Source organism: Gymnodraco acuticeps, unplaced genomic scaffold, assembly GCF_902827175.1.
Source record: "Gymnodraco acuticeps unplaced genomic scaffold, fGymAcu1.1, whole genome shotgun sequence".
Lineage (NCBI taxonomy): Eukaryota > Metazoa > Chordata > Actinopteri > Perciformes > Bathydraconidae > Gymnodraco > Gymnodraco acuticeps.
Genome location: NW_022990295.1, coordinates 3,563,089 through 3,589,831, shown reverse-complemented (window position 1 = coordinate 3,589,831; position 26,743 = coordinate 3,563,089). Strand labels below are relative to the sequence as shown.

The 26,743-nt window shown below is 42.8% G+C and overlaps 3 protein-coding genes across 3 annotated transcripts; 1 reads left to right on the top strand and 2 right to left on the bottom strand.

The window, feature by feature from the left end:
* The first annotated feature begins 819 nt into the window (after window positions 1-819).
* LOC117549845 (extensin-2-like) lies at window positions 820-7,382 on the top strand. The gene is made up of 6 exons (XM_034221944.1): window positions 820-863; window positions 1,815-2,887; window positions 4,196-4,641; window positions 4,693-5,460; window positions 5,770-6,016; window positions 6,421-7,382. Exons 1-6 carry the CDS (start codon window positions 820-822, stop codon window positions 6,429-6,431), a joined length of 2,589 nt encoding a protein of 862 aa, XP_034077835.1. The 3' UTR covers window positions 6,432-7,382.
* Window positions 7,383-7,620: 238 nt separating this feature from the next.
* On the bottom strand, window positions 7,621-11,186 carry LOC117549844. Its single transcript, XM_034221943.1, has 8 exons — window positions 10,959-11,186; window positions 10,761-10,873; window positions 10,580-10,686; window positions 10,332-10,506; window positions 10,136-10,250; window positions 9,982-10,061; window positions 9,792-9,880; window positions 7,621-9,055 (listed from the first exon to the last, which is right to left on the bottom strand). The coding sequence occupies exons 1-8, from the start codon at window positions 11,184-11,186 to the stop codon at window positions 7,719-7,721; spliced, it is 2,244 nt and encodes a 747-aa protein (XP_034077834.1). The 3' UTR covers window positions 7,621-7,718.
* A 2,259-nt stretch (window positions 11,187-13,445) lies between these two features.
* On the bottom strand, window positions 13,446-24,473 carry LOC117550110 (sodium-dependent lysophosphatidylcholine symporter 1-B-like). Its single transcript, XM_034222430.1, has 14 exons — window positions 24,230-24,473; window positions 22,713-22,841; window positions 22,102-22,226; window positions 19,558-19,681; window positions 19,394-19,472; window positions 18,871-19,013; window positions 18,694-18,784; window positions 17,929-18,044; window positions 17,616-17,699; window positions 16,157-16,240; window positions 15,944-16,056; window positions 15,697-15,840; window positions 15,301-15,477; window positions 13,446-15,077 (listed from the first exon to the last, which is right to left on the bottom strand). Exons 1-14 carry the CDS (start codon window positions 24,311-24,313, stop codon window positions 15,035-15,037), a joined length of 1,536 nt encoding a protein of 511 aa, XP_034078321.1. The 5' UTR covers window positions 24,314-24,473; the 3' UTR covers window positions 13,446-15,034.
* Between the last annotated feature and the right edge of the window lie 2,270 nt (window positions 24,474-26,743).

The following is a 26,743-nucleotide window of genomic DNA, read 5'->3' as shown; positions in this document are numbered from 1 at the left end:
GGAGTGCTGCAGCGAATTTAGCACCTCCTAACTCAACATCTGGGAGGTGATCTCTTGATATCTCCTTCATGTCTGATATGGTCCATGGGCGGCAGACGAGTGACGGACCAGCATGTCCAGCCACCTGGATCATGGGAAAGACGAGATTATGCTCTTCGTCCTCCTGGTCGCTCTGGTTGTCCTCCTGTCTGCGGAGGTGTTCTTTTTTGTAGAGTTCAGCTTTCCTCGCGTTTCTTTTCTTTTTCTCTTTCTTGTCATGGATCTTTTCCAGTCTTGCTTCTTCTTCTTCATTTTCTTTTCTCTGTCTTTCTTCGTCTCTGCTCACTCTCTGTTTGTCTTCCTCGGCAGCTGCTCCGGCGGGGGTCGGTATGTTGACCTCTGGTTCAGCAGCGGGCCCCCCAGCAGCCCCCTCAGCAGGCAGTAGAACGGGGGGGAGAGGGGAGAATGGAAACCCAAGGTCGAGGAGAGGGTCCCCCACGCCTGTGTAAAGAGAAGTGTGTGGTTTATATGGGGGGGGAACATGAAACCCTTTTTCTCTTTCTTATCACCCTCATCGTCAGCCTGTATCTTTTTTATTGCCGCAGCCAATTGCCTTCTTTCACGGCACTCTGCCTCATCCTCCCAGTATTTTAAACACTTTCTATGAGTGTCCAGTTTTTCTAAGTCTTTTACTTTAACTTTACTCTTCTTTTTCATTCCATCTTCACACTCTTGTAATTTATCTCTTAGGTTTTTGATTTTTAATTTACTCAAAGAACCTCCCTTTGGAAATCCGAACATTTTCATCCATATATTTAATTTAGACAGACTGCTTTCACCATGTTTTGCTCGCATGACATCTACAATCGGACCCTCAGGAGGATGTACTAGTCCCCCACCCTGCTTTGCTCCCATAACAAAGTCTTTAAGTGTTACCAAAACACCCCGTGTTACCAAAACACTATTTTTCACCCGTCGGTGATGTGATATTTGTTTCTCAGTACAAATCACACAAAGACTGATCGTAAACCCAGGCTACGATGGATATCCCAAATATCCTACTTTCGAGCAGTCCCTCTCATAAATGTCATGGAGTTTAATTACGTTTAACTTTAAACAATTTAGACACTGTACATCTCACCGAGTATTGAAAGCCTTTTGAGTTTGTTGGATCTCGTGAAGTCAATCGGTTCCACCCTGGCGCTGGTCCTCTCGTCCCGTACGGTTTCTGTCGAGGTAGAGGAGAATCCGAGGATCCTGGAGCGACCACCAGCGTCCGTAGGTGTCCCCAATCGAACTTGCAGAGATCCTGCTGACAACGCCAATTGTTATGGAAATCTGAGACCCAATACTGTGGAGAGTACAAGTCAGAGTGATCAAACAAATAAATGGTGAAACAGACAGAGTTGTCTTTCTGGTTATTTATTTGAAGCTTCAAATACAAAAACGCAATACAAAGTCACAGGTCTCACAGAGTATAGGATAGTCTGCAGGAGTGTGCGCAGTACAATAAAATAGCCAAGCTTATATACAGGAAGCTGCGGGAAGCTCAGAAATCTGTCTTCACACGGTCTCATATTGTTATTAGACACCTGTCCTTGAGCTGTAGATAGTATAACGGTTCTCAGAATAGGGAAGTTCTTGTGTGACTTTGTGTGAGTCTCAACCTAGTCTGCCAAATCAGCTCTGTGGCCTTGAAGCGCTTGGGAATAAAAACCCACATTAGAGTATGAGAAGAAAACAGCACATCTCAGGAAATGATATAGGTGTTTTACAATGATTTGAGAAGCATTTGGTTTAAGCATATAAGGATATAATAAAAATGTCCACTACAGATCTTCGCCCTCCAGCCCTGGATATACCGCTGACACGAGTTCACTGGAGGACTCTTCAGGCTCTGTGTCATTTAGCCCCATCAGATCCCAGGTGCAGGCCCGAACATCAGAGGAAGCCGAAAGAGCGAAAGACTCTTCAGAAGAGAAGAAGGATCCGGAGAATAAGCTTAGCAGAATATTCTCTCCATCCAGTGGCTACTCCAGCCAAGAAGGCACATCCACACAGGTTTCCAAAGAGTCCCACAGCCCATCTCCGAGGCACAAGAGAGGCATCTTCGCAAAGTTTCAACGGTTTTTTCCTGGGTCTGGTTCAACGCCACCTCCTCTCCGTGAGGAACTCAAACCTGTCACCACAGTTGAAACTGTCGGCCCTTCTGTAAGGGCCTTGAGGGAACTCTTCAACATCCCTCCGCCACCTAAAATCCACGCACCTCCACCGCCTCCTCCAGAGGTGTGGTTTCACAGCAAGTGTTCATTTGAGCTGCTGCTGGGACCCCCGGCGCCTGATAACCTTTACGCCATCATAAAGAGAAATCCAAAGGACAGGAGACCACAGAGGCAGTCTCCTTCTGCATCTGCAAATAATCTGAATGTAACAGTGGAGTCCATTAGCGGAGCCCTCCGTGTTCTGGAAACAAAGAAAGGTCAAGAAAGTGGGATTTTGAGTTCAGAGGTTCACAAAGAGGACCTCGACAGACTGGCTGAGCAGAACGTTGATTTGAAAGGAAATGGGAAAGTGACAGAAAAAGAGGAGAAAGTGAGAGCAAGTGACATAATAAGCAGCATGTTAGTGAAGGCCGTAGAGAAGCGTGAAGGAAGGCTATGTGAGAGAAGAAGAGGTCAAACCAGCATCCACACAAGACCCAGATGTAAAGACTCACATGGATACGTTAACCACCATTTAATTAACACGCATTACTCCATCTCCTCCTCCGGCGCACCACCCTCCCCAACCATATCAGTCGTTGTGTCCCCCGAAGCCTCCTGGCCCCCACCGCCTCCACCAATGGCAAAAGTGGGCCTCAATGGGCCTGATGATGTTGACTTCCCTCTTTCGCCTCCCCCCATGTTCGGTGAGGTGGGGTTCGTGTTACCTGTTCAGGTGCCACAGGAGAACTCCTCTTCTGGTGGTGGCTCCACGTAGTGTTAATTTCGTCAGCTATTTTTTTATTTAGTTTTAGTCTTAGTCCTGTGTTAAATTTCCTTTTTAGTTTTAGTCATATTTAGTCACCTTCATCTTGTTTTTATTTAGTCAAGTTTTAGTCGACTAAAAGTCTGAACATTTTAGTCTTATTTTAGTCGACTAAAACAGTAACTATTTTAGTCACGATTTAGTCGACTAAAAGTCTGAGCATTTTATTCATATTTTAGTCAGAGAAAACTAATTATTTTAGTCTACTTTTTGTCAATGAAAACTGTTGAGTCTTTTTTAGTCATCAGATTATATAGAACATTTCAGTCAAACTAGTCTAGCCAAAACCAATAATTTGTCATTTTAGTATATATAAATAAATAGGATTATATATTGTCCTTATTTGATGAAAAACACAGGTTGAATGATTAAGCAGCTTTGCAGAGAGTATCTGGTCAGGTTTGTGGTGTGTTTACCAGCTGTGTTATGGCCACATTGCTTCCCTTCTGATAAAACAATGCATTCGCTTTTTTTCTCCGCCTCATTGTAGCGAAAATGGGCCCAAATATCACATTGTTTCTTTCTCCCAAGCAGTGGTGGCTTTAGACTTTTTCGTTGTCAGTCATTTTGACGGACAGGTTCGTAACGTTTCCGTCATAATCCATTATTACCCGTCGAGTACACAATTTATCACTCACTCGCGCTGACGGGGGGGGGTAATTCGGTTAACGCGAGTGCGACCACTGCTCCCAAGCCCTGTTGTTTCCATTTTATTTTCTGTTAAATAAGGTTAGTTAGACCATGAGTTAGACCCGAGTCTTCCTGACAGTTCACAGTGTGCCGCTAACCGGTGTAATTCAAATCTACCGCCGCGCGCAGCACAGACACACAGCTGCTGCCCTGCCGCAGCACCGGAAATGGAACTGCTGGGAGAAAAACTGACTATCAGAGATGTAACGTTATCTTTGATAATATTTCGTCTCCTCATTTTTCGTCAACGAAAGTAAAGAGAGATTTTGGCATAGTTTTTATTTAGTAAACTACATTTTCGTCTCGTCACTTTTCGTCAACGATATTGCATGATGATTTCGTTGCAGTTATTGTTTACTGCCGTCGGTGCCGTCTCGTCATCGTCTCGTTTTCGTCATGGAAAAAAAGGTAGTTGACGAACATATTTCGTCATAGTTTTAGTCAACGAAATTAACACTAGCACAACTGTACAACTGTACAACTACGTCCGTTATATCAGTGGTGATCACAGACCAGGGACCTCCACCCCTGAATATCCCACCTCCCCCACCATACACGGCTCCCCCTCCACCAGTTAATGTAGTGTCCCCTCCTACAATAAAAAAGGTCTCTTCTCCACCTCCTCCTAAAATAACTTCTCCTCCGCCCAAATCTAAGGAAATTCCTCCTCCGCCACCACCCAAAGAAACTTCCCCTCCAACACCACCTAAGCATGTTTCTCCTCCGCCACCACCTAAAGAGGTTTCTTCTCCACCACCACCTAAAGAAGTCTCTCCACCACCACCTAAGAAGGTTTCTCCTCCACCATCACCTAAAAAGACATCCCCTCCAACACCGCCTAAAGAAATGTCTCCTCAAACATCACCTAAGGGTATTTCTCCTCCATCACCACCTAAAGAAACTTCCCCTCCGTCACCACCTAAGGAGGTCTCTTCTACACCACTCAAATAAATTACACCTCCGCTCCTTGTTAAGGTTACTCCTTTGGAACCAAAGGAGGCCCGCCCTGCTCACGTCAATGAGGTCTCCAGCACACTGGTGACGGTGGTATCTCCTCCACCAGTTATCGAGGTCTCCGCTCCACCAGGTCCTGAAGACATATCCTGTCTGTCCACTGAAGAAGTGTCTCCTCCATCTGCTCAAGAGAAGGCCTGTCAATCTTCTGAGGAGGTCACACCTGTTAAGAGCTTTACTCCACCACTAACTATTCCTCCTCCACCTTCCCTACAATCACAGCCAAATCCACCAGCGAAAGAACTTGATCTGCCCGGAGAGAGCTCCGTGGTTGAATCTGAAACTATCTCAGTTTCATCTCACAGCACTCTCACTCCCCCTCAGAGTATTCCCCCTCCACCTCCTATACAGCTTCTCCTCCACCCTCAGGTTGTACCCCTGAACACCCATGGTCCAGCGATCCAGGAGCCCTCCCCTTCCCCAGAAGTCTCTATCCCACCAGAAAAGGCTGAAGAACCTGCTCCTTCTCCACCTGTAAACATTCCTTTAGCTCCACCTTTACAGGGCCTTGCCAGCATTAAGGAGCAGCCTAGTCCTGTAAGCACAGACAACCAAACCCTGGAGCCGACCTCTGCCCCCGCTGCACAGGAGGGACCCTCGCTCAGTGTCAGCCCCTCCCTTCTGGAGATGGTCAAGCTGCGGTCAGTCAGCAGCAGTCCTGAGCCTCCTAAAGCTCAGGAGCCAGCAGCGGTGGAGGTTACCATGAGGAAGCAGCAGCCTAGCAACCCTGCCCCCCCTCATCTGCCAGTGGTGAGGCTCATCAGAAGCCCATCAGAAGGTCTCTGATAATCCTCTCACCACCAACCACATATTCACCACCAACCACATCTTCACTACCCGCCTCACCCCCTGCCACAGACACTGAACAACTAGCTCTGCCAGAGACCCATTCTGTTTTGGTACTGCCTGCCTCCCCAACCCCAGCGAAAAGGTCTCCACCTGCCATGACGGCCTCTCCTTCCATGAACCTGCAGAAGGCCATCCGCCTGAGGACAGCGGCCAGATCAAAAACCGGCCCCGCATCCCACCTCAGTTTGAACTCCCCAACGTCGCCAAAAGACCCCCTGCAGCACAGCGAGCTTTATCTTCTCCAAGAGCAACAAGAGGGTGGTGATCGAGACCAAGCCGGCACCGGAGGACATGGCCACTGTACAGAAGGTGGCAGGCGAAGCGAAGTGGGTCAAGAAGGAAGTTAAGGTGCCACCACCCGTTGCAAGGAAACCAAAAACGAAGGGGAAAGAGATCGAGGACAGTGAAGGGACGGAGCAAACTGCAGGACAGGAAGCACTACAAGACGGTGTCAAGGGTAAGAGAGATTATTCAATTTAAATAAAAGATATTGGAGTTAGTCTCCAATTGATAAACAAGTCTCAAAGTCTATACAGTCTCTGAAACACTTTACTTCTGAACAGCAATCTAATAAGATAGATGCTAACGTCAGCATGCTAAAATGCTATAAACCATGCTTCCCACATTCATATCATTTCGACCATAATACTCTCAAAATGTATTCCAGGTCAGCGACCATCTTAATAAATTCAGCTAATTCAAGAAGATACAGTTTGTTTTGACCTGGTTTCACTTTTGTTATAAATGCCTCTACAGCTAAAGCAGCTCATATAGGTTTATGATAATGTTTAAATCCGTTTTTTATTTTATGATGACTTTTCTGATTTCATTAAACTGACTATTTTTCTTGTCCAACCTCAGATGCTACGTAGAAAATGAATGGGACAGCAGGTACTGTTGAAGGAGGAGAGACGCCATCCACATGATTGTAAAGACTGAAGGAGACCTGGGAAGGACTTACCAATAACACTGAATCTGCTGCAAGGTCTTTGTGTGAGAAGCAAGCAAGACAATGGATTTAGATGGATGAGATGCTTATCTCAAGGATTGCATTTGTAAAAGTTCTGGATTTTAAAGGAAATTTTCCGACTTTAACGTTAATGGTGTGGGTCTTCATTTTGCTCAAGTTTGCATTTTACCAGGAATGAATACAGCATATTTTCTTTTGCCAGAGGTGCTTCTGAGCTTTCCGTTAGACGAGATGGGAATATACCGCCCTCTAGTGTCACACTTCGACGTATGTCCTGCTGAACCAGCTTGAGATGTAACAATGGGACTTTTGGGCGCTCATCTGTAAATATAGCATGATTTTGTACATTCAACATATCCAGCATTGATGGATCTGTTCTACAGAGTTCTGTTCTATATTTTCTCCAAAACGGTTTCCACAGCAATTACATTAGTTAAAAAGTATTAATTATCTTAAGTTATTTGTTTCCTGTTTTCATATTCAGAGGAGAGTCTCCACAGACAGGTGTTAAACCTGTGTATCATCATTTAAAATCAAGTTTGTTTGTATCGCTTAATCATGTCCAAATATGTGTTCTCTAAAATCCCACATGTCCTTTTTTATGATTAAAAGCTCTTTGTGGGTGCAATGAGATGTCACAGAACCAATGAGCAGACCTGCAAAGCAATATCTTTTCTGCTGCTTTTAGTTACTGATAATGGAGGCTTTGCCCTTTCTCAGTTGATGCTCAACAGTGGGATATGTCTGTATTGAACTATAATATATTTCAAACTGGTTTCAGACACTGTATTGTAAGAAATCATTTATAATGGAAAGAATAAAGATTTATGGACGGATCAAATCGTCAAATGGACTGATGAGCATCTTTTTTTTCTGATATTGATTGTTGCAATTTTTAGTTTCAGCTTCTTTCTTAAGCCTCAGGTAAATGCAAGTAAAACTATGGCATTTCAGAGTTGACATTATTCTTAATTGTCATGGCTCGTTTGAATCAATGTTGAATATCAATACAAATCTTCCAATGACATTTAAACACTGAGAACTTAAGTTCCTGCTTAGCATGTTTTTAAATTCATGACAAATCCATCAGCTGCATTTTCATGTTTTTTATTGAAATAAATCAGAATATCCTACTATCATGGGGGTTAGGGTCTTTGAGCAGAATACTGATCGATCCATTGACCCAACGCTACCTCCATGGGAAATACCAGGTACTCTCTCCATCATCTACGAAATCTTCTAGACTGTCGTCATCCTCCCACTCAGTCATCCTCTCATGCTCTTCACCTCCACCTGTATGCTTCCTCTCCTCCTCCATCCTCTCATGCTCTTCAACTCCACCTGTATGCTTCCTCTCCTCCGTCATCCTCTCATGCTCTTCCCCTCCACCTATATGCTTCCTCTCCTCCTCCATCATCCTCTCATGCTCTTCACCTCCACCTGTATACTTCCTCTCATGCTCTTCACCTCCACCTGTATGCTTCCTCTCCTCCATCATCCTCTCATGCTCTTCACCTCCACCTGTATGCTTCCTCTCATGCTCTTCACCTCCACCTGTATGCTTCCTCTCATGCTCTTCACCTCCACCTGTATGCTTCCTCTCCTCCTCCATCCTCTCATGCTCTTCAACTCCACCTGTATGCTTCCTCTCCTCCGTCATCCTCTCATGCTCTTCACCTCCACCTATATGCTTCCTCTCCTCCTCCATCTTCTCATGCTCTTCAACTCCACCTATATGCTTCCTCTCCTCCTCCATCATCCTCTCATGCTCTTCACCTCCACCTATATGCTTCCTCTCCTCCATCATCCTCTCATGCTCTTCACCTCCACCTGTATGCTTCCTCTCATGCTCTTCACCTCCACCTGTATGCTTCCTCTCCTCCATCATCCTCTCATGCTCTTCACCTCCACCTGTATGCTTCCTCTCATGCTCTTCACCTCCACCTGTATGCTTCCTCTCATGCTCTTCACCTCCACCTGTATGCTTCCTCTCCTCTTCCTCACTTTCAGAGGCCGGCAGGTGTGATTCTCTCTGTGGGACGACTTGTGATGTGAAGATTTCATCCAACTGCCCCCAATGACGTAAGACTTCAGCCTCCTCCTGATTCCAATGGGTCTCATCTTCTCCTCCTTTAAAATCCTCCTCCTCCTCTTCACTCTCTTCTCGCCCTACAAACCCTGACCCATCCTCTTTTAACTGATGTGAATCCTTCACCTTAGACTCAACTGAAACCCTGTCCTTAAATCCTAACTCCTCTGAATGAGGTTCAGGCATCACTCCAAGGATAAACCCACTTCCTTCTTCATCCTCTTCAAACCCCTCTTCCTCCTCCTCATATGCGTAGTCTAGCTCTTCATCGTAATCATCATAAGTCACTCCATCATCACTTTCCAGCGGGGTCTCTTGTAGCTTATCGGTGTCATGCATCGTGACATGGCCGACTCCGCTAATGCCGACTGGTAGAAGGTCATCTTCTGTCGTGTACGGCTGATCAGAGACCAGCAAAGACCCACTGCTGGAAAAACCTGAAATATAAAGTTAAAAGTAGAAATGTGTTATCACTTTCATTGATATAACTTAAGGTAAGACATTAAAAAATGCTTTTCGCATAACCTGGTCAATTTTGAGAGATTGGGATGTGTTGCTTCCATAACATGCCTTTCTCTAAAAACGAGTTGAAATAAAAACATCCAAAAATACACATTTAGGTGTTTATTTTACTTTATTTCTTTGCCGGTGAGTCCTACAGTCACCAAAAGTTAGCAGAGCATTTTCCGAAAGAGTAATTTCCTGAGATATCTCAACTTCACTTATATATTCCGAAGGATTGTACAGAGGGGGTATCGCTATCCTGATTTATATATTTCATTTTATTCCTAAAAACATGTCAAATATTAGATTTAGATTTTTGCAGTGTTACAAAGAGATATCGAAAATTCCCTCTGTAAAAACCTTTAACTACTATTGTGTCAATATAATTAAAAACATGTTAACACCCATGGTTTTATCCAAATGGTCACTTTCTTATTTCATGATAATACCTCATTTGCTTTGTCAAACATAAACATATTGTCTTAATGCACGTAAACATCTGTAGGGTGTCCATTCTCCCATTCCACTTTTGGTGGGTCATAAGATAATTGTAAGCTAGTGATACAAACATGTTTTTTAGTGCCACTTAAAGTTACCACAACAATCCAATACATCCGAGTAGGAATGGGTGCATGCTATCCATGTCTTAAAACAACAAAAAAGTCAAACCTTCCATCATGGCCCTCTGGAGTTTAGAGGGCACACACTGTGAATCACAGCAGTCACATATGGTCTTGTCACCAGAGAGGGCCTTCCACCTGTCATGGCAAATGCAACACAAATATTCTCAATCCATGTGGAAACAGGTGAAAGACTACAGTCCTGTAATGGAAATGTAGTTTAAAGTGCCAAATCTCACCTGTCCTTTTTGTAGGTGCATGATTTGTGAGCAGGACCCAGGTCTTCAGATGAGACTAATAACTTGCAGTGAATATTAACCTAAAAAAGAAACTGGGTTAAGCCACAGCTAAAGAATAACTAGGAGAATCCAGATAATTATAAACCACACTCACCTCCGAGTCAGGGTCTGCAGTGAACTGGAAGGCCTGGATGGAGAATCTCAGGGTCTTGTCTGTCCGAGAGACGAACCGAGACGCCCCTGGGTCGCTCTTACTGTCCAGCATACAGCTGTAGACAACAACAATATGACACTAAAGAACCCAAACCAAAAGATTTTTCTAAAAATGCACTACCGTCCACTTTTCTCACCCAAAATTGCCAATGATGCTGTATTTGAGGGATGATTTAGAGTCACTGGATGGTGAAGCATAGCAGCTATTGATGTACAGTTTTGAACCAGTTGAGAGATGAGGTGCAGAGATCTGGAAATTAACCGTCTTTCCAAGCTGGTACACCCGTGACTGGGCAGGTGTGCTCCACAAATCTAAAACATAAATATATCAAATGAGATGGGGCCAGAAGCTCTTTATTCCTAATCTACTGTTCTTTAAACATACCATCCATCAACTCCATCTGGAAGTCATTTGCATTTCCCTTCAGTTTTTTACGCATGCCAGGAGTCTCCCAGGTGGGCTGCACTGTCAGCTTGTGCACATGGTGGTTCCTGGACATGGAGATAGTGAAAATCGAGCTTCCCCACACACACACACAAGATGATGAAAAAAAGCTGAGACAAACCTTTGATAACGGCATTCAATGTCCACATCGATCCGCTGCGCTCTGGTTGGGAAACGTTTTGGCGAAGGCTCATAATGGAGTGTGAATTTGTAGAGGAGATAACCGGGGGGCGACTGTCAAAGTCCAAGAGGGGGTCAGACACTGAGATTTTAAGAGTATGCAGGGACAGAGACTGGAAACAAGCAACACACATCTTACCTCCCGCACCGCTCCACACGCCGTCAGAGGGTAAGTGAAGAGCAGGTCACCGTAGGGTCTGAGAACCCCGTTGCTTTTGCAGCCTCTGCCTAGTCTCAGCTCCTCTGCATTGGCACCATGGCCGTAGAAAACTGGTTTGACCCGCAAGACAAAGTCAGCCGTGGAGCAGGTGACAGAAACGTCTTGCAGGTAAGCAAAGTCCGACTGGAGCTTTTCCTCTGGATGCATAAACGCGGAAGCGAGTACAGACAATGGGGAAGGGATGGCAGGTAACCGGTGGGGTAGTTTTCTGTCGTCTGTCGTTAAATGTTTGACTGATTTGGATTGTTGCTGTTTAAAATGCGTTTTCCTTCTGGTGAATGGAGATTCAGAAGTGCCCTGTGCGTAGCTGAGGATGCCAAGTGATAAAACACTCCACATTATACACCACTTTGTTTTCATCGCAACAGACTGCTGTGCTGTCCTTCTACCTTTCCCTTCCCTTTCAATCTGCACGAGACGCTCAGCCACGGCTGGAGGTAATTAGGCGCGAGTATAAATCAGCAGCCAGCACGCGAGGTTCAGCTTCATTTGGGTGTTTCAGTCAAAAGCAACTAGTGGAAGTTTCAATGTTTATTCGTGACTTAAAAACGTGTCTAACGACTGTAGAGTGAGTTTTATTTTAGAAAGATGATAAATTAAAGAGAAATAGGTGAAATGTATTTAACGTTTGTTGTGCAGTGAAAACGGAAGAGGAGGGGGGCCACATTAGATTTTTTTTTGGAAATCTGAACAAAAGTGAAAACAAATGTTAGTTCTGAGATCAAAGTCATAATTCTAAGAAATAAATCATATTTTACGGAGACCCTAAGGGACATGGAAAAAAAAAAGTCGGAATAACGGTTTAAGAGACATAAAAAAAATATGAGAAAAAAAATAAAGTCAGGAAAACGGGTTCGTTTATCTTTTTTTCCTTTTTTTTGTTGAGAAAGTTACCGATGCACCAAGGAGGAAGTGGAACACACAGGAAACAACCATTTAATTGCAGACTGTTAGACTATGTATACGTGGGGAAATGACAGTGCACACATTATTTGAGATATATTTCGAACTCAGACTTGATTTTATGGACATTTCGGCCAGGCCGTAGAGCTATTAAGCACCGGATTGGCAAAACAGGAGAGTCTGTAAACCAGTCTGCTTTGATCTATGAATTAATGTCCGTGACTCTCATAGAACCTGTTGTTTTAAAGGGAAACACACACTCAGAACACACACACACACACACACACACACACACACACACACACACACACACACACACACACACACACACACACACACACACACACACACACACACACACACACACACACACACACCACACACACACAGCAGAATGGCCATCGGGACGAATCCCAATGGGCCGGTACTGAAGTGGGCCCACTCCGATCGGGCCACTAGGTCCACCGTTTCCCCGCAGCGAGGCTCCCCCCGTTGACAGTTCACTAGCCGCCCCCCTTGACAGTTTACGTGGGCTGGGCTGGGTGAGATTCCCGGGCTGATTTTTAGTCCCAGTCCGCCCATCATGCGCCCTGGTGACCGGACATCTCCTTCATAAAACTAATAAAAGGGGGAGTAATCGGGCAGTTCGATGTGTGTAGAGGTGTGTGTGGTTAAAACGTAACAGCCTGTGGTCACTCTTTATAGCTGTTCAATGAAGGTAAACACATAGGCGGTGCGTAAAAGCTCTTTGAGCGCTGGTGCTGCTCTTCTCTGAGTTACACGTCCCGCTGCCTCCTGGAGTGACCACACACTCCTGGCCGAAATGTCCTTAAAGTGAAGTCTGAGTACGAAACACATCTCAAATAATGTATGCACTGTCATTTCCCCACATAAACATAACAGTCTGCAATTAAATGGTTGTCCCCTTGTGCACTTCACTTCCTCCTTGGCGCACCGGTAACTTTCTCAACAACAAAAAAGTGCGCACGAGATACTAACCCGTTATCCTGATTTTTTTTGTTTCTGTTTTTTTGTAATGTCCCTTTAGGGGCTCCGTAGATCCATACATCCACTTGGCCCTAATCCTCTTCCGGAGTGAACACAGGCCGGCTTTTTTAACGTTTTATTTATTCGAATTTCATGCAAAAAACGTTTTTAAATCTTTATGTATTCTATGGTTTAAATGTACCAAAAAATTGTTCGTATCATTGAGCAGCTTTTATTAATTTAATTTTCAAAAAATACTTACTGTAAATATGTTGTAGGTCCTATTTATTGGAAGTTACATTGACATATACTACATTAAATGTATGCACATTATTGTCAAGGGTTAAAAACTATGAAACTAAGGATTTTAGATTTGATCAATGATCAGGTGAACAATTTAGTTAAATATTCTAGATTTTGATATTTCAAACACATAGAAAGTTTTCTCTGTTTTTACAAACTTTATTTACAGACTTAAATAAAAAATGTACACCACATTTTTCATCTTTTCATTGATTTATATTGCTCAACAAGGTCAAACTTAGAAATGTATTTACATATTATACACACATCTGCAAATAACACTTCGGAGACATAATGTGCTTCATTCACCTCTTTCAGAGCAATTTAGAATGAAAATTATAGATACAGAAATATATTAAGTTTCAAAGAGGTGTCTATGAAATCTTAATACCAGTAACACTGTAAAGGTAGTATGTGTATCATACAGCAACCTTTTCCATTTTCTTTTCTTAGAAAAGTTTTTTCCACAGGACATAAAAATCACTAACCACTCAAGGTTCATACATTATTATCAACATGTGCCTTCATAAGAAACAAAAAAAGAATCCCTTAAATATTTAATTCAAATAAATAGTTAAATAAATCATGGTTCCCTTCCCTTTGGGAGGGGAGAACATGCTGTATGACTTCATACTGGAGTGGACTATGTGAAAGCACATTCAGAAAGATCTAATAAACCAGAAGAGAAGAGATTGGCTGAAATGTTAAAGCAAAGAAAAGGTTGAATGGGAAAAACTATTCTGTGAAGCAAAAACAAAAAAACTTGTGCAAGAATTTTAACAGAAATCTCATTGCAACTAATAATTTAAGGTGAAAATGTAAGGCAGTGATTCACACATACAGTATATCATACCCCAAGGTGCCTTTTCCCCTTCAGGAGATTCAAGTTTTTAACTTGAACTAACTGTACAAGGAACAACGGCACCAAATAAGAAGTATAAAATGTAGCACAGCTTCAGATGACTCCAGTTAGTGGGATAGTGCTGGTATACCCTTCATAACTAAGGGTTGAAAGTGTGTGTTTCCTTCAGAGCACGCTGTCTGAATGGAAAGGCGAACACAAGTGACCTAAGACGTGGTAAACATTAACGGTAACATCACACTCCAGTCTGCTGCACGAGTGAAGGTCAGAGCATGTAAACCAGCAAATAAATACTTAATAAACTACCATAGATCACAAGCTGTGTCCCAATTCTGACCAAGTATTTCAGTATATAGTGCACTGCATTCACAGCAGAGGAGTGTAGTAACGGTGTTGATGAAACAAAAAGGCTGTCTACAACTTGTGGAGGTAAAAAAAAAAATGGTATAAAGGAACATCTCAGTACACAAAGTCACAGTTCTTTGGAAACTCAGTTTGATTTCAGTCTGTTGAGTAAAACTCCACCATAGAAGGATTACAACTCCAATGAGTCACACTTATTATAAAAGCTGTAGTTATTGAATAAAAAACAAAAAAAGGGTTTCTTATAATAAATGATAATGATTTCACTATGCAATTCTTTAAAAGATGGACAGTGCTGTGTGTCAGTTAAACAATGTAAGAAACCCTTTAAATAGAACCAATTGTAACTTTAAGTTTTGGCAGATTTAATTGGGACACAGGAGATGCCCCGGACCGGCCACTAGAGGGCGATGTAAACCTGTGTGGTCCGCTGCAGGGAGCCTTAATGCTGAGGATGTTTGTGCAGCAGCTGTGGTCTGTGGTCTCTCTGTTAGTCCAGATAGTTGGTGGTCGTGTTCCTCGACAGTTTTGTGCAAATAGGTTAAAGCAGCTGTGGTGTCAAGCCCTTCCGCTGTTGCTACACCTCACTCCCCAGCGCTGAAGTTTCAGACTCAGAGTCCCTGTTAAAGGATGCAAAAACACACAAGTTACCCACAAAGGACTTGGCTAGCTTGGACAGGGTGAATAAACAGCGGAGCTAAACAGTTTTTTAAAAAAAGGTTTCATTTAAATGTAGCTCAGGTTTACAGAGTGGAACTCAATTTAGCGTCTATGAAGTTTGTTTACAGCGTGCAAAAACGTCTTCTTCTGTGTTTTGAGCGCTTCTGTGTGCATTTCTCTTACAGCATTTCCTGCAGTAGCTTCTGGTTGCCCTGCCTCCTTTCTTCATCAATAGGATAGGTCCTCAATATCAAAAGTCCCACAGCTATAAGGGCCACAGGCACAGGAGAGACCAGCACCTTCAGGGTTAAACTGACCGCCTCAGGTTGTATACAGCTCCCGGTCACATAGCCGGCAAATCTGCGAACAAATGTAGATAAAGAGAGAAATGTTGAGCTGATGTGAAAACAGTTGTGAAACACTGTTAGGGGAAGGATGGGATTAATCACCAGACTGATGAGCGCTAACATGGAGCTAATCGCTTTTAGTGTTAGAGACAGAAATCAACTAGCTTCCTTTCAGGGGTGACGGTGAGGATTCAAATGTACGTGAGAATCATCCAACAGGTGTTGAACTCACTTTAAACTGAGCGTAGAGACACCCAGAGACATTCCCGAGGCAAATTTAATGAAGAACACGTAGAAGGAGTAGAAGAGGGCTTCGTGGCCGTGGATGTCTGGGTTTCTGACCTTGAAGTCGTCCACGACATCAGGAAGCATTGACCTGGAAAACACAACGTTTAGAGGGAAACTCGAGACAACAACAACAACATATATCCATATATGCGTATGGATGGTGTGGGTTTTGTAGTATAACTCGTGCTTACCAAGGCAGGAGGAAAGCTGCTGCCACGCTCACACCTGCTGCCACGGAGACCAAGTAAGAAATGATCAGGTGGCTCTTGATGCAGACGATGAGGAGCATGAAGGGTACGGCCCACTATAGAAAAAGACAGGAGGATGTCAGCAAATCCATACACTCACATCCTTTTTGAATGAATGTCTTTGTTGTGCCTAAAATAAGATGTGTTTTTACTCACAGAGATGCCAAAGTAAACCGCCTTCTTCTTTCCAAAGCGGGTCAGAAACCACTGCCACCACGGGATGGTTAGAGTCCCTGATAACTGGAAAAACAAAATATGAGACAGAATTATCAGTTTGGCTGTTTTATTAAATCTCATTACGAAAGCTTGCAAAAATATTAAATGATGTACAACGTTGATTTTTAACAATAAAAACGACTAATATATCTGGAGTTGTTTAGCCAGATGAAGCTGTTGTTGTTGTTGTTGTTGTTGTTGTTGTTGGATTAGCGTTATCAGGAAGAAAGATAAGAGGCATTTAAATCTCGAGGCCATACAGATTAGGTTGTTGTTCTTTATCTTGATTCAACTAAAAAAATATAGTTGGCTCTTCTCTGACATTGTTGCACATAATATAAACATGTTGTATGTTGCAGGAACACTTGGAGTCACAGTAATGATTGCCAATGTTTCACTCACTTGGTTATTGTTATAATTGAGATAAGACGTGCCACTGAGGACACTGAGCTCATATATTTTTGTATTGTGGTAGATGTTGAAGTTTTACTATGTTACTGTCAAGTATGGGAATATGGCTTGTTGTAGTTATAAATACTATATTTAAACCAGAAATATACATATAATAATAGTGTACCAACACTTGTCAATGTCTTTGTTTAAAAAGGGGCCTAATTGTTTTGTTTGCATAAATGCATTTTCCTTTGTAATATTACCCTACAAATTAACACCTTGAGAAATCTGTGTGTAAATCATGAAATAGTAAAGGTGGATTTATCCGTCTACAAAAACAATTATTATCCAAAAACCAGAGCTGCATGTTGGACTTGCAGTGCTATAAGACATTGATGTAACTAAAAACCTAGCTGCAGTTCTGGGCACGATGGATTAATGCTAACATTAATTCAGCATTAAAATCAATCAAATGTTGAACCTGGCTTCATTAAAAGTATAGAAAATGTGGGAACTGGAAAGAATAAAGTGACCATGGGAGGATTAGGACAAGGGCACAATATGCTTTGTGTGTTCTTGACTTAACCCTGCAGGAAAACCTTTGACGTCCAGGTTAAACTTGGTCAACCGCTGTTAAATGACCACACAAGAACAAGCTTAGCACTGGGAGACATTAACTGCGAGCGAATACAATGGAAAATATGTCCTTTCTCCCCCTTAACTCCCATCTCTCCGAATATGATACATGGTGCCCAAAAATGTTTCCACTCCTAATCAGAGGGAAAGCAGCAGAGCAGAAAGCAGCGAGAGAAGGTCGCAACCAATGGTGGCCGTTCCCATAGTGGGAGTGAGGGATCGCCAGGGCAACAAAAGCCCCACTGTGGGCCTGTCTCTCCCTCCATGTCCTGCTAACGCCAGGCGAGTGTGTGACAGGGAGGCAGGTTCCCAGGAGCCCAAACAACACCTCGGGGTAAACAGTCCTTCAGTAGAACTAGAAAACACTCACCATGATGACTAGGAGAATGTTTTGGAAGTGTTTCCTATGGCCCAGAGAGTAGGTGATGAAAAGAGCAAAGTTTCCCTCCAGGAGCTGAAAAAAAACAAAGGAAGTCATATTTATGAAATGTACAGTCCCAGATAAAGGAATGGTTTCACATTTTAGGAAGATTACTCTATAATGTGTTTGTTTAATGTTGACATGAGCACAAGGTGTTGTTGTTGTACCTTTCGACAGGTAGCAGCCCATTTCTTTATGCTAAGCTAAGCTACATGTACCCTCCCATGCATGAAAGTATACACATAGGGAAACTAAATATTACCATGAAGGCCAGAGAGGTGAAGAGGAAGCCGATGACCAGTTTGACGTACGGTCCGTGACTCATCACCAGACAGATGCCCTGACGGAAGGTGAGTAGTGTTTTCTTTCGCCCGTTATCTATAATTCGATATGAAGGAGAGGAGCACAAAATATAAGACATCTAGAAAGATTTTCCATCAGGATTTTAATCACCATGCAGAGACATCGTGGTGTGATACACTTTTTCTTTAGAGAGTTAGTGTCTGACAGAATGTGGCCAACACATTCAAACTCAGACTCAAATCTTGGCTATGAGGGCCTGTTCTGAACCTTCCCCAATGTCTTAATTAGTTCAATTAACAGAACTAACGTTTGAATGTTGAATTCATTCATTTCAAAAAAACCTTTCAAAGCTAAATACTGTAATTATGTTGTTTTGGTTCGTTTTCCTCTGACCCAATCGGTTGCTTTTGCAGAAACACTTGGCATGAAGATGATCTGTTTGTTTGCACTGACGCATCTTTCCCTCCTGCTTACGCAATGTGGTTTGCTTCTGTTGGATTCATTCAGAGTACATCTTCCAGAACAATAAACAGTTCATTAGCAGAAGACAACTTTCGTTTATAAAATATGTCATGTTGAGTCAAAAGTCCTCACAATCATGACTCAAGTCTGACACCCGTCATAGTTATGCGTCTCTTATCCACAGATCTGCTTTTCAAATATTACAAATATTCAGCTTTGGCATTGGGCAATGGAGAACTTGTGGTATTTCACAGATTCATACCTTTTTTCTCCTTGACACCCAGAAACAAGACTGCTGCACAGCAGACGTAGATGATACAGATGACGCCTGAAGCAATAAGGTATGCTTGTTTCTGGAGATAAAAAACACAGCGTTAGTTTTTCCAAACTTTATTATCATTCATGATGTGACACAATGCAAAAGACATGAGAAACTCACTGTTTCCTCCAGTGAATAGCCGGTTGGGATGGTTGAGTTACTGCTGTCGAGCTCATCAGGGTCGGGACAATTTGAGGCGCCACCTACTATCTGTCCCTGGATGGCTGTGCCCAGCACGGTGCCCAGCACCTCCACCATCATACCTGAGAGCAACAGAGAGAAGGTCAGCGCCTGAACCACAACACACGTCACCTGGACTTTTTAAAGGACATCCTTTACATCCTTTACATTCATCCGTTTGCATTTTGCTAATTATTTATCTAATATATCATTCAATTTACTTGTATATAGACTCTTCTTCCGCTATTTATATTTCATTTGGATTTTACTCAAAACATTCTCTTGCACTATTTTATCTGTTTTATTTGTTCTATATATATATATATATATATATATATATATATATATATATGTTGCACTGTTGGAGGAGCCTGTGACTTAAGTTTTTCATTGCCATATCTACACTGCAGCTAATGTGCAAATGACAATAAAGCCTTGAATCTTGAAACGTGAGCGGACGTACGATAAGCAGTGGCAGAGTCCCGCTCTTTCTGGTCGGTGGTGATGAACATGGTGAGGGCTGAATATGGCACGTGGAAGCACTGCAAACACAAACACAGCGAGGTTAGTGTACACACTGGGCCGAGGGGAACTAAGTGCTGGGGAGTGTCAACAAAACCTACTAACCGTCTGCATGGACTGGAAGAGGCAGTAAAATATCAGGTACCAGACGATCTTCCCCTCCTCAAATGGAGGCACGTACCAGATCAGGAAGTACGTCAGCACCGCAAACGGTGTAGAGCAAAGGATCCTGGGAAGAGAAGGGTGGAGGATTGTTAGGGGACAGTATGATAAAGGCACATTTAAAGAAAATAAACATTTGTCTTTAATAAGCAAATGTGTGTTTTTGGAACAATATCTTGAAAAAGTGCACAACCTGCGATTTAAAGAATTCTCCCAACTGTTACTGTAGCTTTACTCTGCCTTTTCCGTCCTTGTAGCCACTTCTTTTCAACTCTGTCCCTGACGCTTTGTGAATAATCCCCCTAATCCTGCCTTGTTGCAGCTCGTGTTCTGAAAAAGGGCTCAGTGTGGGCTGCAGGAGGAGAGTGGGGTGAGCGGGGTGAGCTGGGAGAACGCTCTCACCCCACTCAGACCCAGCAGCCTTTCCCTGAGCTCCAGCTGACCGAGAAGCTGGTCCCACTTCACAAACTGTTTTCAAAAACAGCAGTCCAGCATTAACTCCCTGTAAACATGAGGATATCATCGGTTTTTCATTTGAAACAAGCCTACTTTTAGGGCTTTGCTGCCATACTGGAAAGAGAAACATTACATTAACAGAATATACAAATATTTTGAAACCAATTTATTGTTTTTAATTAAAAACTATGAATACTCTCTGGTTCCAGCCTGTGTTACATTGAACACGTTTGGGTTCAGGACTGTAAGACAAAAAAAAAGGTCCCTCGGGCTCCTGGAATCCATAACTGTGACTTTCATTTGATTCTTTTGTCTGACATTGGATTGACCAAACAATTAGCTGAAAAGAAAGCTGGAAGATTTGTCGATGACAAAACCAGCCTGACTTTCTTTGCATACATCTTTTCTTTGTTGTCATGCAAACAGGGAAGGGCTGTCTCTTCCTTGATCGCCATATCACTGAACAGGAAGTGATGTTTCTTTATTGAACGGGACACTTCTGCACTCGCACGTGGTCATATGAAACCCCCACCCCCCTTCTGGTGTGAACACACGTGGGAAATGGCAAAGAAAGCACCTCCTTATTGCCTAACGTCTGACTGAATCAGGCTAATTAGAGCTCATTTCTCTGGAAATTGAGGCCAATTTGCGACTGTTTCGCAGACTGCCATGGCTGATTGAACAGATTCTTTCTGTGTCACATTTTGAGGTCAGTTAAGCACAGGAAATGACCTTGAGGTGCAAACAGTAAATCAATTTGCACAGAGCGCACACAAAAAAAGTGTTTAAAATTCTGACTATACTTAGTGTCCTATTCTAGTGCCATGCCACAAGATCTTTATAAAACATGTTCAGCACATAGAGGAAGAACAGGTGAGGATGTAAAACAAGACCTTTGTGTGTTCCTGTTCCTCTGCAAATTAAAAAGCTACACGAGCCAAAGAGGATCATGCACACGTCCCTATTTTAACAATGACCTTCATTATTTCAACCCAGCATGCTTCTTGACCCAAGGTAACCTCTCTGCGCTTCGCACCCCTCCTAGGAAATCAAGCACACACACGACACACCCCTATTGCTTTGAGCTGATGGTGTGTTGAGGGTTTGACCAATCGCAGAAGCCGGTTACCTCCCCTCCCCCACCCATTCAAACCACATGCAACACGACTACATGCGCAGCCGGCATTTCTGTAGCCATGATGATGATCAAAATATCTCTGAGATGTCACGTGAGAGAGATTCCAGTAAAGTATTTAGATCAGCTACTGCTTCACAGAAATAGAAGAGGCGGCATGTTGGCTTTATTGTGACTGAATTATTGGACGTCTTCCCAGATTCAAAGCAAACCTTTCCATCCAGCTATTTGATCTATATCATGCTTTTGATTACGTAATCGTGGTTCAAATAGCAAATGTACATTTAATATAATTTAATAGCAGATTTTATACACACAGGAAATGAAAAGGTACCCTGTACAGTTTTGTGATGTTACACACGTGACATCTACAGGCATGTGGGAGTACACATAGTGCCATCTGTATTTCTCTGAAGCACAAAGAAACGCAGCAATGCATCGACAAAGGCAGTTAAGAAAAACACTTTTAGCAAGCGAACAAGTAGAGCGATTAAAGTTGTACATAATAAGCTACAAGCTCAAAAGCATATCCATTCAAAAGTGAAACCCAATCGTCCTGACTGACAGTAAAAACAGCTGCTGGATTCAAGCACACAGCTGGATCCAGAAAGACATGAAGATGAAGGAAATGCTGATGTTTGTGCATTAGGATGGTTACTCCTTAGCTTCAGGGTGCGTCACACGGATGTGATGCAGTGTTTCATACCGACTATATTCTCAAACTGCTTCAACTCATTACAAGCCAATTCAACCTTGTTGCCATGGTTACTGCCCACATCTCATGAGCTGGCTTTTTCTGTGCATTTGCCAAACAATTCACTATCTTGTATGTCCTTATTATCTCTTCATATCCTCTTCGCTATGTGAACTTATCATAAATGCATTCAAATACCTACCAGGGCATCATGCGGCCGATGCCTGTCCATCTACTCCGGCTCACAAAGAAACCCACTGTGGGGTCTGTGACCGCGTCCCAGGCCCGGCCCACAAACAGGATTATAGAGGCATGGAAGGGATCCAGCTACAGCGAGAAAGTGAGAAAAGAGTGAGTCATATAACCAAAACAGAGAGGAAATGATACCTCATATGGCACGGAGTATGATTCTGATGAACTGTGTCATTTGTTTAAGTAAATTCAAAGCCACTGTAAGGTCTCATCTCTTGAGCTGAACGCCTTTAGTTTAGGTCCTACTGTGTTCAGTGGAAAAGTATCATTTGCTAATTGAGTAACAAAGCAGTAGGGGCAAGGTTAATTCGCTTGAACGGCTACTTCAAGATGAAGACTGTTAAACTGATACAAAGCTGAGGAGAGCGAACACAAGCTTCAGCCTTGGAGTTAATCAGTAAGCAGAGCTACGGAAAAAATGCATTCCTAACACTTGTTCCTCTTACACGAATGTTTGCCTTTCCAAACTAATTCAAAGAGACTGTATATTTGAAAGAAAAACATTTGTTTTATAGCTCAGACAAGTGTGTTTTCACTATTTGGTGTGGTTCGTGTCATCACCTGAGCCACATCCAGCAGGTAGAGCTGCAGGAAGAAGCCCAGAGCGCTGCCTGTGATCTGGTAGGGAGCCCCACCGATGGCATAGCAGAGTTTGTTCCACACAGACAGACGATTTCTCTGGTCCTTTGGCTGGAAGACAAAGAAAGGGAGGGACAGAGTCAGCGTAATGTCCTTAGCTTTATAACAGCTTTTGCATCTGTAAACAATGAGGAGCTATAAATTCAGATTGGCAGTGGCGTGCTACGTGATCATTATCTCCAGCTCTCTTCTGTACTCTGGAGCTTATTACATCTCTTGTTTTCTGCTTCAACTACTTTCATCCATCCTTTTGTCCAAAACTCTTCCCATAATTGATGCCGTGATAAACAGCTTGTAACCACAAGTGAGTGAGATTGGCTAACTTCCCTCAGCCCACTGCTCAGAATGCTAGATTAGAGAAAATCCCAGAGCCGTGAACGTATGAGGTTACTGCAGTTCGCACAGACTCACACTACATTCCCGCGTGTCCATTGGCTCTAGCGATAGGATGTTGGAGCTGTGTAACATTTCATGCTGATTAGCCAACAGTCAGCAGACAGCTTAGAGTCTCATCCCATCGTTCGGCCATGGCCAATCACCTGCAGCGGTCTGATGATGTCAGCAAGGGGATCTCTACATCAGGACTCACATCCTCCACAGTAAAAGCAGCATCCCCTCATGATGGGAGCAAGTTGATACCGCTGTATTCACAAATCAGTAAGGCTTGAATGTAACAAACCGTTGCTGGTCCGTTTATTGTGTGAAAATAAAACCCAACTAAGAAATACTGTAGACAACCTTTGATGATCCCTCAACAACATTTCATGTTTTCCATAGGTGTATCTATAGAGGTATCTAAGGCCAAATGACAAGTATTTCTTTAATTAAATTGTTTTATCTAAAAAATGTCTTAACTCAGTTGAAATTAATTTTCATATATAAAGAAATATTTGAGACTTATTTATTCAATACCCTCAGACATGGCATTCACAAGTAGGCAAACTTAGATCATTCATGCTCATGTCAATCTGATATTGCTGTTAAAAGAATAGTACATCTGCTGTGTAGCACACAAAAACGTATTTAACATAAATCTCAATTTTGAAAACACCCATTTTAATCATGCAGCTCTGGAGGATATGTAACACGTCACGCTGTGCGGCACATCTGTCCTTATTCATCACTGCTGACTCTAGGCCTACGGTTACAATCAAATGTCTAAAATGGCAAGTTTAATGAAGACGTGGTCCCTTTAAAAATCGGTATGTCGCACTCAAGAGCAGCTGTCCGCGGACAGATGGACAAACCGGGTGAAATTCAAACACCGAGGAGTCAGGGGAGATTTGGAAAAACGGAAAGGAAGTAATGGAAGGTAATAGACGTTACTTTCAATTTAGGCGCCCTTTGTAAAGGCTGTAGCGGAGCCTTCTCAGTAAAACATGGTTACGCATCTTTTAAAAATAAACCATTAAATGAAGTATATAAATGTTTTATCTTACCTTTGCTGTCTTGACCGCTGTATTTATAGGTTTGACTGATAGTAAACCCGCCGCGTACTGCTCGGCTCCCTCTCCTCTCGCCATTGCTTCTTCAAGAAGATCAAGTAATTTATATTATTTTTAAGATATCGTGATGTTAATCATTGTCAGAAGAAAGAAGCCGCTTCACAGCCTTGTCTAGTGCAGTGTTCTGATGTCTGAGTCAGTCAAGCAGCCAGGTCTCTCGTGCTCGCTTCTGTATAGCTTCTACTACGCCTACGTCACCAAATGCATGACGTGAACATCGCCTGTTCAGCGGCGGTGATGCTTTTAGGTAACATTTGGTGATAAGAAAATGATTAAATATCCCTTTTTACTAAGTAATACGCAAACCTTGGTATACGTTTTGTCAAATAAATAATAGCCTTAGAATATATTTACTCTATTTGTAAGCTACTGTTTCAACAAAATAGAATTGTATTTATGGTTGCTGTTTTTTGTTTCAACCGGAAACTGGGAAAAAATAACCCTACGAAGCGCCTTGAATGCAGCAGCGAGCAGCAAATGACTATCACACTTTTCTTTTTGATAAAACCTAAGCAATTTAGTTTAGTTTTCTTATTGGATTGCTTGAATCAATTACAAATACATGTGTAAGTGCAGTGCAAAAAAAGAAGCAATTCAAACAATTTGAAGTGAGAGTTTAACTTCAGTGACAAAATAGATTCACAACAGTGATGACATCCCAATGACTTGATTCACTTTATTTATATATAATCTCTCTTTAGACGCACACACACACACACACACACACACACACACACACACACCACACACACACACACACACACACACACACACACACACACACACACACACACACACACACACACACACACACACACACACACACACACACACACACACACACACACACACACACAAGCCTCCTTTGACCATTACACAGTCAGCATGATGCTTGGTCGATATAACCTCTCATCTATAGGGTGTTACAGCTGTCTTTGCGCTTTTAAAGATCTTCATTACGTTTTATCTTTTCAATACCAGTGCCAAACGTGCAAAGACCATTGAATACAATTATGAGTTATATGTATTTTCTGTCTTCATGTTAACTTTCATACAACGCATGCTGAGTTTTACGCTGCATATTACCATCATTCATTAGGGAATAACAATTATCAAAAGTTAAATAAAACAGACTGGACTTTACTGTATGGTGACACAACCTTTCTTGCTGATTTTATTTCAGTATTTTGATATACGGGACAAACTATTTTAGTGGAGGGTGATATCTTATCTTCGCAGTAAGCGTGTTTCATGTTGGGCCTTTCCTGAAACCAGATGCCACCCCTTCCTTTCCCACCGCTGTGCTACTAAAATAAGTTTGCAGGTCACATTAGCTACTGCATATAAATATAAATTATATCAGCTTAAAAGGAAATGAGCCTTCCCTTCTTTCCTCTCATATTTAATCATCTGTCCCCTTTTTTTTTTACCTCTGTCATTCATCAGCACGACCAATCAAAAGCTCCAATGCAAAGCCACGTCTTGAGACACTGCTGCTTCAAGACGCATTGACATACTGTTGTTTCCATTTAACCTTGAAAGGTCAACTGCATGAGGACTTTAAGCACTTAAGACATGAAGATGAAACACAAAGAATATGACTACACCAAATCCTTAAAAACAAAGTAAAGGGCAAATCCAGAAAAAGTGTGTCTTATAACTCATATATAAAAAGAGACTAAAAAACAATATGTTAACAGTAATCATTCATAACGTACTTTTATTTATCTGGTTTATTGATTACAGAATCTCTTTTTTAAGACTCTGAGTCTGATTCTGAGCAGCAATTGAGCCTCAAAATACTCACAAACATTTTCAAACACGACTACAGTGTGTTTGCTTAGGAACATAGCAGGTTTTTCTCTCGCTGGTCTCCCCCTTGTTTTAGTTTGCAAACAGCCACAGGGAAACTAAGTCCCCAGTGTTGGTTTTACGGAGTTGTGGGGAATTTACTTAGTCTCATGACATCCAATAGCAGAAAACATCTTAATCCTGCAACAGTGGCCGTACTGCCATCCTTTACAATTTGTGTAAATTAGTTACTTTGACCTCATGAAAGACGACACAAGAAGTGAGGATACCCGGCCCGGAGGAAGCCCGGGGTCCCCTTCTGGAGCCAGGCCCAGAAGGAGGACTCGTCGGCGAGCGTCTGGTGGCCGGGCTTGCCACGGAGCCCGGCCGGGCCCAGCCCGAAAAGGCAACGTGGGCAACACCTCCCGCGGGCCCACCACCTACGGGAAACATCGATGGGGTCGGGTGCGCTGCCAGAAGGGTGGCAGTGAAAGCGGAGGGTCTCGACGGACCAGACCCGGCGATAGAAGCTGGCTTTGGGGACGTGGAACGTCACCTCTCTGGGGGGGAAGGAGCCGGAGCTTGTGCGGGAGGTGGAGCGTTACCAGTTGGATCTGGTTGGGCTCACCTCTACGCACAGCGTCGGCTCTGGAACCT